This window comes from Rhineura floridana, chromosome 3, assembly GCF_030035675.1.
Source record: "Rhineura floridana isolate rRhiFlo1 chromosome 3, rRhiFlo1.hap2, whole genome shotgun sequence".
NCBI lineage: Eukaryota > Metazoa > Chordata > Lepidosauria > Squamata > Rhineuridae > Rhineura > Rhineura floridana.
In genome coordinates, this window is record NC_084482.1 from 187,621,439 (window position 1) to 187,633,658 (window position 12,220).

Here is a 12,220-nt window from a genome sequence, read left to right on the forward strand (position 1 = left end):
AAACCAGAATCCCATAATGCTAAATTAGGAATTATGGTTTGTTACTCATGGGCAGGGAGGAACAAAGCAGAAGCAATCTTTGCATTCACTGTAAACCATTAACTATGGTTTATCATGATGTGCAAACTGGGCCTATGACCATGGACACTTGCATGGGAATAAATCTGAATGAACACAGTGAGGCTTACTTCTGAATAAATATGCATAGGTCTGCACTCCACATTTTTGAAAAAAGAATGCCAGGAGAAGCTTTTAGCCAATTGTGATGGGAAGGGAAATTTGGAACTGTGAACACCACTTTAAATGCCGATGTGATCTGAAAATGATGCACAGGTGATAGTTTAACAGCCAGCCTTTTAAAGCAAAATGGGGTACAGTCATCCTGTCATTATTGACTTTCATGAATGTTTGTGTTGTGCCAATAAAAGTGTATGGATTTTTTAAAACAAATCTACTCACAGAACATGAAGAAAGTAGTTTCACAGCACACTGAAGATCTTTGTCTGACAGGTATTTGTCGGGTCCCAGGTCAGCCTGAAAATATAGTTACTAAGTTGTACAAAATGTCCAAACCCCCCTACATGTTGCTGAAGTTAATTAACTACCACAACGGTAGCCAACCTGGTGTCCTCTCGATCTTGCTGGACTTCCAAATCCATCAACCCCAGCCAGCATGGCAGTGGTCAGGGTTGATTGGAGTTGTAGTCCAAAACATCTGGAAGGCACCACATTGGTTACATTTGAAGTATCATTTTATTCACTCATGTTCCTACATTTTCTGCAAAGCTTTGCTTCAACACTCTCTTTTATAGGAAGGAGATGCACAACATTGACCACAGTCCATCAGTCAACTGCTACCCATTTTCCATTGAATCGCCATGCTATGAAAAAACCTATCCATGTCACTGCCACCACCGCCTCCATGCTCCTCAGGTACCACTGCCTTAGAAAGATAAAAGCAGTTATCAGTGGTGATATTAATCCCTGCCCCCCACGTGAGTGTAATGGGGGGGGGATTTCACTTGCACATGCATGTACAACCACATAGGCATCCTTGCTGTCTCCAAAAGGGGAGTTTATCTTGATGAGCCCATGCAGTGTCAAACTGCTGGCCCCACAAGACATAGCAGCAGCACTGGCAGCAGGTAGGACCAGACTGCTGTGGAAGGGGGTGGAGGATTGCAAAGATCAGTGAGCCAGCTGCCATCCAGCATGGCCTGCTCCAGTTGCTATGGAAGGGGATGGAACCAGTAACACATCCCATGCAGCATCCATAGTAATGCCCTCCACTCCACAAGCCCAGCCTGCTTTTATAAGCTGACCAATGTAAATATAGTATACCCAACCACAACCAAATGTCTCAGAATAGTCTCTTCTTCCCACAATAGTCTCTTCTCGTGTCTATTTTAGCACCCACCCACAATATTAGGAGATGTGTATGTGTAACAAAAGTGCATTTATTTTATCATTCTGGCTTTTGTGTTAAATAACTGCTTCCATTATTTTAGCAATGTATAGACACTCAAGGCAAAAGGCCAGCATGGAAAACAAGTTCTATATAGCCCTATAAGTCTGTTGTGTCATCCCCAGAGCTTGGTGGGGTGTTCCAAGTTACAGCTTTAAGAGATCTCAGCTGTGGTCCATAGTAATTATCCTAATTCTGCTCTGTCCAAGTTTATGCCATAACACTCCTATAGCATAGCAGTATCATCATTATAGATAAAGGGGGCAGTTGTTGTTGTTGTTATGTGCCTTCAAGTCGACTACTTACTAAAAATGTTATTGTATATAAATACGGGCAAAAAGGAAGAAAATGGGGAAGATGCTGTCAACCACCATGATGCAATTTTGGAAAAAGATGACGAAAATCCAAAAATAAAGGGAAACTTGCCCAGCTTAATGCTAGCCGCTCCTTTGGTTGATTCTTAATCTTCATTAAGAAATACCTCTTCCGTATCCTCCAGCCTAAAAAGAACCACAAAAATCACCAACAGTTTGCATCTTACCGTTGCTGACATCATCAAAGCAAGCTTTTCGTTTTCTGGAGAAGCCAGATTCTGATAAATGGGTTGTCAAAGGTGCAACCAATATGATCTCAATTTTCCTGCAGCAACTTTGGCGTTTTCTATCTAATTAGCTCAAAGTCTGTCCAAATATTGCTTCATTGTTTCACTTCCTCAAATGAAGAAGAAATGGACTTTTTATTACCAACAGTACAAATGCAGTATTAAAAGGAGGGGGCCTTAAAATTAATATTTCAATTATTTGGAAGGACTCTGTGTGCTGCTGCAGCTGTGGCCACTTACTCCACAACTCTGCCATCCTGTTTTTTTCCTCTGCTCCAGGTATATGAAGGAGAGGGCCTGAGGCAGCGCCTTGGCATTGTGCACTTGGAGTCGTCTTGGCGTAGAAGACCATGGAATATTCTTTGCTCTTACTGCTTTGTTTGGTTTAGGTTTTGTTTTCTGATAACTGTTATGATGGCCCCCTCTATGATGAGCTTCCGCCGGGCCTTGAAGACCTGGCTCTTCAGGCAGGCTTTTGGGGTGGGTTAGGTTTTATTATTATTGTTTGAGATTTTTAATGTTTTAATGTAATTGTATGTTTTTATTCTGTACGTCGCCCAGAGTGGCTGAAGAATCAGCCAGATGGGCGATTAATAAATTTAATAAATAAAAATAAATAAATGGTCTTACTGGCTGATTCAAGGAAGTACTTCTTAAAAGTTCTGAAGTGGGACCCACCTATAAACTTCAGCACACATCTGTGAAAACCAACTCTGCCTTTCAAGCCTTACATTCCCTGTCCACAACAGAAAAGGCATGAAGCAGCAATTTACACTAAACAAGCTTACATTTTATTTTTAATGCTCAAATAGGTATATAGAGAGAGCATGTATTTGAACAGAATTTAAATGAGGGAGCAAGCAAATGTCTCTGAAAGGGGCCCCCAGACTGTGACTGTGAGTTTCCAATCTGGTAAAGAGGGGATGGGAAGCCCCTGCAAGTGGGGGGGGGAGCCCTCTTTGTGCAAACTACTCAGAAGCACATCAGGACCCACAATTTGAGAAGCACCCATTTTAAAAAGTGTCACAAGAATTAAAGGGCCAAGGCTTAATAGTGGTAAGTAGAAAGGTTCAGTCTCTGGCATTAGCAGTGACAAGGGTCTTGGCTAAAGGGCTGTAAAAGGCTTCTGCCCAAGGGCCAAACTAAAGAAAGGCTACATTAGTAAATGGGTTGAGTGAATGGTTTAAAAAAAAAAAAGTAAACAGATGGCATGGGGAGGCAATCTGGATCAAGGCTGGGGGAGCAGAGTAGAGGTCTTTAACCCTGCCCTACCCCGTTTGCAGTGGCTTACCAAGGGCAGAGCGGTGGGGGCAGTCCACCCCGAGTGTAGGCAATAAGGGGGTGCATTGTCAGGTGCAGTTCGTGTCTCCAACCCCTCTGGTACTACATATTCCCGCACGCGCACGAGGGCAAGGAGGAGGAACAGAGTGCCTGTTAGTTAGTCAGCTCAGTTGGGTGCTGCCGGCCGGCCTGCTTGTGCCTGTTTGTCATGGGCTTCCCTATGGCTGGGCTGCTGAGGCACTGAGGGGAGGAGGAAAAGGAAAAGGGGGTGTGGGTCTGCCCGGGCTCAGGGCGGAGCATGCAGAGGCGGGGTGGGAGAGATGAGTGGAGCAGCATCTACTGCCGCTGCCACCACTGCTTGTATCAGATCCAAGCCTGGTGCCTTCTTCCTCTTCTTGAGAGGAACCGGCAAAGGCAGGGAGCCCTGCGTGGCCATGGGGCCTGGCGAGAGCACGGCTGGGTTTGGGGTGTTGCTGCTGCCGCTGGCATCTTCAGGTTTTCCTCCCCCCCTTGCAGTAGTGGCTGTCGGGGTCGCTCCAGCTGCTGTTGTCAGGCCAGGGCCTGGCAGAGCAGTACCGGAGAATTTACACCATGGCAGCCCTGAGCGAGTGGGAGGAGGCCGGCCATCCAGGCAGGTAATTTTAGTGAATCCTGTTAAATATGTAGACATCTAATTAGGGAAAGGGGCCCATACCATCTCATTGTGAACACTCAGCTAGATGGTAAACTCCACAAAATATATGGAACAGGAAACTTTTTCTTTTCTGAAAGGCCCACATGCTGCAGGTGATTAAGCGATGGAGCTCTATATTCTGTGTAAACATCTAGATAAATAAGACCTCTTTATGTAAACATAATATTCCGTGTTTGCTCAAGCAGCGTTTTGCATTGTTTCCAAACAGGTTATGTCAGGTGTCAAAGTAATTTTGCTACTGCCATCATCCTTCCACCTCAAGATGATACTCCCTTTTAATCTGTGTTTAACTAACGCATGAAAATTAGATGACGGAAAAGAGAATTGGGGTTACTGTTGAACAATTCCTAATGAGAATTAGCATATTTTATCAGTCATTGAGTAAGATGATATAGATGTGTCTGCACTAAAGTATGGGAACTTGACCCGGTTCCAGTGTTATTCTTTTCTCTCTATGTAGGAATACCTATTGAGGAATACCTGTGAAACATTTTACGTAGAATGTAAAATCCACACTGATTTGGGCAGGGAATAATAAGCCCTTGTTTCCAGAGCATGGCTTTTCAAAATCCGTATGGGTTTTGAATTAACATAACATTTTTACCATCATATTTCTCTGGAGAAATGTTGCTTTAGAATCAGTCCCTACTGACAGGTTGTGGAATAGGTACCTCCTCAAATAATTAGAGTGCATGTGTGTGTTGTATGCGTTCAAGTCAATTACAACTTACAGTGACCCTATGAATCAGCAACCTCTAATAGAGCTTGTTATAAACCACCCTGTTCAGATCTTATAAGTTCAGGTCTATGGCTTCCTTTATGGAATCAATCTATCTCTTGTTTGGCCTTCCTCATTTTCTACTCATTTCTGTTTTTCCCAGCATTATTGTCTTTTCTGGTGAATCATGTCTTCTCATGATGTGTCCAAAGTATGATGACCTCAGTTTCATCATTTTAGCTTCTAGTGATAATTTAATTATCTAATCTGATTTAATTTGTTCTTTATCTTATTCGCAGTCCATGGTATCTGCAAAGCTCTCCTCCAACACCACATTTCAAATGAGTTTATATAATTTAAATTTACGAAATATACAGGTATATTACTTACAAGGGACATCTCAGATAGGTATAGGTTGCCTCTTTGTCAGTGTGGAGATGCAGTACTTTCCAAAGTAGGCACCAGTTACAGAATAGACTACTTACTAAAGGGCAAGGGTTCTCAAACTGTGGTCCGTGGACCTCTGGAAGTCCATGGACCACTGGCAGCCCACGAGCTTCATTCAGGTGGTCTGTGGCATGCCCCTATTAAATATTCATGTTGATTTTTAATTGTATTTTTATTGCTTCTTTTATTTCTTATATTGTATTTTATGGTATTACAATTTGAATTCTATAGAATGCCCACTGTAATACAATAGAATACAATGTAAGAAACAAAAGAAGCAATAAAAATGCAATTAAAAACCATACAGCATCTATCCTTAAGTGGTCTGCCAGAACAACTGGCAGTTTTCAAGTGGTCTGTGGGGGGAAAGGTTTGGGATCCACTGCTTTAAGATAATAAATGAGATTGCAATTATGGCTGCATCCTAACCCCTGCCTGGCATTGGTGGGGCTTGATGGTGTAGCTACCACCACCTCCACAGGTTGCACTGATCAGAACATGAGGAAAGGAGGTAGACCAGACCCTTCCCCTGAAATGCCCTGTTTTGAGTTTCCACTTGATATTGTAGTGATAATGTCTTCCACCATTTGGGCAGGTGCATTGGGGAGCTCCTCTCCAAATCCATCCAGACCTCCTCTAGCATTGTGGTTTGGACTGCTCTGTATATTATTGGCACTGAATAACTAGAACTCTTGAAATCACACTTAAATCTGTTGCCATGTGTTTGTTATCAAAGGTCAGTGGTTCTTGTTAGTAACCCCTGAAGGAAGGCAAGCTAAGACGTGGAAGTCATTGACAAATTTGCAGAAGTTAAGGCTTGAAAACAGAAACTGTAATATTATACATTACTGCAACAGACCAATATGTAGGTTTAAGTTTCCCTCCCTTTTTTCAAAAAATACATTAATGGGATTAAAAAGTATTAATCCATTACTTTTTTCCTTTTTTGTACTGTAATATTTATTTATTTATTTATTTACTGGCATGATTATATATATGAAGTTCAATAAAAGAAAATTTTCACTGTCTGCGTTTCTTTTCTGGCAATTATTGTTATTAATTATTATTATTATTCATTTCATTTCATGATTATTACTGAAAATAATTTTGTCACATAGAGAAGCGGGGTGTTAAAAAATGATCCGCTCTGGGTGTCAAATATGCTAGGTACGCCACTGCCCGTTTGCACAGGAAGGAAAACTTCCATTGGTGCAATCAGACCAGAGAAGGAAGCAAAGGGTTAAAATCCTCCTACAAAGGGTCCAACCCAGATTTTCTCCCTTCCCACATGCCTGCTATCTGTATGAATAGTGTCATGTCTAGCTTGGCCCTATGATCTCAGAATGCCACTGCTATTCAGAGGGCAAAATATTGGGCTGGACAGACCAACACCATATTTCTGCTGTTTGTGACATCATCACTTTACAAGACAAGCAAAAACTCTTACCTATATCCTTTAATGGTTCCACTACTTCCCACTTTGGCTCTGACCGAAAGAACATTGAAACATGCTGTAAAGCAATCTCTGCAGAAACAATTTTTGAAAGGTTGTTAGTTACACATATTAATAAAGATCAGTGACAAAGCTTTCACTCTATGACATTTCACATGGAAGAGGGCATCATGCAAGTTTTTCCACTTTAACCAACGTAAGTATACTGTATACACTTTTTAGTATATTATTTAAAAGCAGAGTAGTATGTACCACAAAGTGAATTTGTATATGGATCTAATGAGAAACCCCCCAAAACTTATTTGTAGGCTTCTCTGAGGGCAAAACACAACAAAGATTGAAACACTCTATTTAAGAAGATGCATCCCTAGAACAGGGCAAGGACCCTGTGGCTCTTCAGCTATTGCTGGACTACATCTCCCATCAGCTCCAGATAGTAAGGATAATCGACAGGGATGGTGGGAGTTGGAGTCCAACAACACCTGGAGGGCTACAGGTTCTCCACCCCTGCCCTAAAAGAGACAAACCTTTCTCTCAAGCTATCCCAGTGCTGAAAAGTAGTGTCATCTGTCAACATCTAATGGCTCCGTTAACTGACTGAGTCAGGCGCTCTCAGAAGTCCAGAGACACCTGGTCCCTAAGCATAATAGCCAGTGATGTTGTAGTGGTTAGAGTGTCAGATTGCGAGCGGGGAGATCAGGGCTCAAATCCCTGCTTTGCCATGAAGCTCACTGGCTGACCTTGGGGCAGTCACTGTTTCTCAGCCTAACCTACCTCACAGGGTTGTTGTGAGCATAAAGTTGGGAGGGAGAAAACCATGTTTGTAGGCCATCTTGAGCTCCTTGGAGGAAAGATAGGATGTACATGGAATAATAATTTTTAAAATTATACACATGAAAACAAAATAAGGCACCAAAATCTTATGCCCTCAAAACAGATATATTAATATTTAGGAACATTTAAAACTCTTTAACATAGCAAAATCTGCACAGCTAAGACAGAAGTATGTCTTTTACCAAATCTCATCTCTTATTTACTTAAGTTCGTATTTCTAAAATGAGAGAATGTCACATTTTGATTCATTGTGCATAAGAACAAGTTGTGAAACTTATGACATGTCAAAAATGTGAGGCCCTGGTCCAAGTTGGTGGGTGAGGGGCCTGCTGGAAATTGAAGCACACACACATCTGTATAATGCAAGCATCAGATGTGCTGAGAAAAATACATCTGATTGTTGAAGTAAAAGACAACAAAGCATGCTGTAATCTCTTTAAAATGCTTTATTTACAAGCATATTTTTAAGCCCACAAAAAGGATAGTCTCTGTCATTTGTCTGGAATATTTGCTTTCATTACATTTTCTTTAGCACACACAAAAATGGCTATGAGCCTAGATTACAGTTTTCTTTAAAGATAAATATTCTGTGAGTCAATACTGAAGATTGCAACACAGTAGGCAGCAAGGAACCAGGAAAATCAAAAGTTGACAACAACATTCCTTTCTCACGTTGCCCCACTGTGTTCCGGTATTTCATCTCCAAGGATGAAAGGAGTACACCGTGGGAGATCGGGCCTTGAACTCTGAAATGTTTAAGCAGAACAACCTAACAAGAACACAGCAACTACTGCAGCAGGCATTTCCATGACCTGGTGGATCTATAAAAGAACCGACAGCTTTTCAGTTCATTAGTTTAGATTTCAAATGTGTAGGGGGTCTCTCATTGCAATCTTAAAATTCTGTCAGACAAATAAGGGGAAAGCTGCAAAAGCCTGGCTAATTAATAAAGAAATACAAAATACCTTCAGTACCAGAAGCTTGTTTGGTTGGGCAAACATTAGGTAAAAGATCTCAAGAAGTAGGACTCCCAATAACACTTAGAACAAAATTTGCTGCTGAGGTTTCTTAACATAAGAGAAGGGCCTTTTTGCTTAAGGAAACAATGGCCTGGGTTCACACATCATCACATTAAACCACTGTTCAGGCTGGTCAAGCCTTGGCTTGTAGTTGTTTCTTTCTCTCCAAACAAACCACATGTGGTAGCCAAACCAACAATATGAGGAACCAAAGGCTGTGGTTTGTTATTCTCAGCGCAGTGCATCCAGAAGCAAAGGGGGACATTTGGACAGTATGTTTGAGCATGCTGCTCATTTGCATTAAACCATAGTTAAACATGAACTATGGTTTAACATCAGGAACAAACACAGCCACTACCTCAGGAAATTCTTATACCCCAATTGCAATCTCTATTACACTTTGGTGTCAACCTAATCACTTGTGTTGGCACTTGAACAGGTTGGTTTTATTCATTAATGCAACACATGGTGTGATTATTCAGAGCAAGAAATAATTTGTTTTTCCACTAATTTACTCAGCAGTGCAGTTATTCAGAAATTTGATTTAGCCGTGTAACAAGAAACACCATTGTGGTTAATTTAATAAAGGCAGTCTCAGATGTTAATACCGTGGATTGGCTCAGGTGCAATTCTAAGCCATAATTTAGTGTTATGAGAATAAGTGTAGTCTTCCCACGATCCCTCGGCTTATAGCCTCCCCTTCTCCAGCATGGTCACAGGGAGTTTGAAAGCCTTTGCTTCTGTGTGAGATTTAGAGTGGCTTGTTGTGTCATCCAAACCCAGATAAACTGCTTAAACTCATCTCTGGTTAGTATAAATAAGAGAACTTCCAACCATGATTTATGGCTTATGCATATAATCTAATTTTTTAGTACAACTGGCTGATCTGCTCCAATGACCAAAGTGACTGAGCTGCCTGGTGCTAGGCATACAAAGTCCTTATGAGATATTAGAAAACTTCATGAAGGACCCAGGCACTATAGCCATTGGTTCTGCTGCTCCAGTGTTAAAATGCACATTTGCAAGTTGTTGGATTAAGTCTCTCTGGTCCAATGGGGAAACATTTAGCATTGAAATTCATGGCGCTGAATTAACGTTATGGGGGTTTCAACAAGTTTCTCACTGAAAAAAACCTTGCTTTTATAAACAGGTATAATATTTTAAAACTCCACCAAAAGTCACTAAAAAAGTGAGTTGTTTAGGTATATAGCTGGAAATATATCAAAACCATATTGCCAGGCTATGGAATATGCCACTTTCAAGTCACCAGTCCTCTAGATTCAAAAGAAGTCTAAAGCCACCGCTTCAAACACCTCTAATCAACAAGCAGCCTTCCAGACATCATCCCCTTCCTTTTGCAGTGAGCATTCTGGGCTGTATCCAATGCTAGTCCTACTCAGAGTAGACCAATTGAAAATACATGACTAACTTGGGTCCGTTAATTTCAATGGTTCTGCTCTGAGTAGGACTACTCCTGGGTACAACCTCAAGTAGCTGCAATCCTGCATCCAGTTTTACACATTTAAGTTCCATTAATAAGACAATTCCATGCATGTGTGCCTGGAAGCAAATTCCAGCCTTAAAAGGGGAATTTAAGTGTCCCAAACTTGAGGCTACTAGACTGCAGTCCGTGGAAGTAATTTCAGCTTCTCTACAATCCTATTATCTCCTCCACTTTTTGAAAAGGATGCACAGATTTCAGTCAGTAGCCACCTTTTTAAAGTCCCTGCACAATTATGGAAAGATGAGAATGCCTTATGAGCCATAGTGGAGATGTGGAGTGATCCTCCAGTCCCAGACACAGGATAAATTCCTTCCACCTCAACTGTTTGCTTATCAACATGGGGAAATCCTTCAGTAAAGAAGTTTTAAAATAGTTTACTTACCAGTATAGTTTACAGAATAATTGTTTGGATCCAAAAATTTCTTTACCAGTTCACAGTTGGACAGTATGTGATTGGAAGTAATTACATTGAGATAGTTCTGGAGTCCTTTCTGTCTCTCAGCTATAAATTCACGATCCATATTTCCAATCAACTTTTTGGGAGGAAGAGGTAGGCTAAGAGCAGAAATCTTTAAAAACAAAAGTTGAAGAAGTCCAATGTAAGCTCTTAACACAAACTACCAATGTTACTATTAAAATTCAGTTAACAGATACTTTCAGTTCAATGGAACAGCCTCAAGCATATGCTCTCCCCTTCCTCCAGAGAAGCCACGGAGAGACTGGAAAGTTTCACTTCTATGTTTGATTAACCACTGCTTAGCATTATGTTTGAGACCTAACTGTGGTTAATCTAGACTATAGTTGGCTGAAACAAGTTTGCTTCATAACCCATAGTTGGCTTGGTTAAAGCAAAATGTAAGTAAGATTAACCAGAATTTGCTGGGTTCAGATGAAATGCCAAACCCTTAGTCAAAAACAGAAGCTAAAGTCCTTTGAATTCCCTCTCACAGCCTCGCCAGAGAAGGAGAGTGAGCTCACTGCAGCTCATTCCCATCACAATAAGCCATGCTTTATCATGACATCCAAACTCAACCACTGTTACTTAAATTTGGTCATTATAAACGTCACATGAAACCGTAGGCCAGGTTTGCACATCACATTAAACTATGGTTTAATCCAGCGGTTCCCAACCTTTATGAGTATGGGACCCCTTTTGTAAGTTCAAAATATTTCATGACACCCCCCATGCTAATTGCAATTTTAGTCTCTGTTAATTGAAAAAATGGCGAGTGGCAAAAATCACATCTCCAAATATCCCTTTTCATATAAAGCTCCCTGCAGACAGGGATGTGTTGCTTTCTTTTCTTGATGCAAAAATCCAATCAAATTGGGATCCCCCCCCCCGACAGTCTGAAGATGTGGTTACAGTGTTTGACTAAGAACCAGGTTCAAATCCCCATCCAGCCATGAAGCCCACTGGGTGACCTTAGACCAAACACAGTCTCTCAGCCTGACCTATCTCACAGGATTGGTGTAAGGATAAATTGGAATGGGGGGGCGACCATGTACACCACCTTGAGCAACTTGAAAGAAAGGTGGGATATAAATGCAATAATAAATAAACAAATAAATTTCAGCTGCAGTATGTGGACACCAGCCTCAACCAACCTGCTGAGCTTTTTAAAAATCATCACCATCATCAAGAAACAGCAATGTGGTATTGGTAGGGATGCTAGATTGTGAAGGCAAAAGGGCGGACAGATTGAGGAGGGGGATTAGTGCTTTCAGGCCTTGGGATGATCATCAGAACTGATGACTTGGTTAGTGTGCACTTGGGGAATGAGAGTGGTGCGGAAGATAGATCAGCGCATGCACATACACAAATACACTTGCCCCTCCTGCAAACTTCTGCAGGCAGGCATGCATTTGGGCACATGAGAGGGGGGAATCCCTCAACTGCTGCCGCATCTTGGAGAGAGAAGTTGGGGGGCAGAATGTAGATGGAAGAAAGGGGGGAAACTGGCACACACACTTAGCCTCAGAGATGGGGGACGAGGAAGCCCTGAGCTTCCTCACTGCTCCTTGGTTCCGTCTGGGCTGAAGGCAAGATCTGGGTGGCCTCGCAAAGAAGAATAATTTTTAAAAGGAGGTGGCAGCGAAGCAGGAGTCACGAAGGGCAGTCAGGCCAGCTGCCAGGAAAGAAGGGGGAAAGCAGCCTTTCCTTACAGCCTTGATTCTCTTTGCTTCACAAAAAGCCCTCTCCT

The 12,220-nt window shown here is 41.7% G+C and overlaps 1 protein-coding gene across 5 annotated transcripts in view; it reads right to left on the minus strand.

Moving 5' to 3' along the window:
* PXK (PX domain containing serine/threonine kinase like) overlaps nt 1–12,220 on the minus strand; it is a 75,128-nt gene that overhangs the window by 30,502 nt on the left and 32,406 nt on the right. For all 5 annotated transcript variants that reach the window (XM_061618778.1, XM_061618777.1, XM_061618776.1 and 2 more), the window contains exons 4-7: nt 10,399–10,585; nt 6,654–6,731; nt 1,892–1,965; nt 460–534 (exon numbers count right to left, since the gene is read on the minus strand). In XM_061618778.1, the coding sequence (XP_061474762.1) occupies nt 460–534; nt 1,892–1,965; nt 6,654–6,731; nt 10,399–10,585 (414 nt within the window). The remainder of the gene's footprint in view (nt 1–459; nt 535–1,891; nt 1,966–6,653; nt 6,732–10,398; nt 10,586–12,220) is intronic.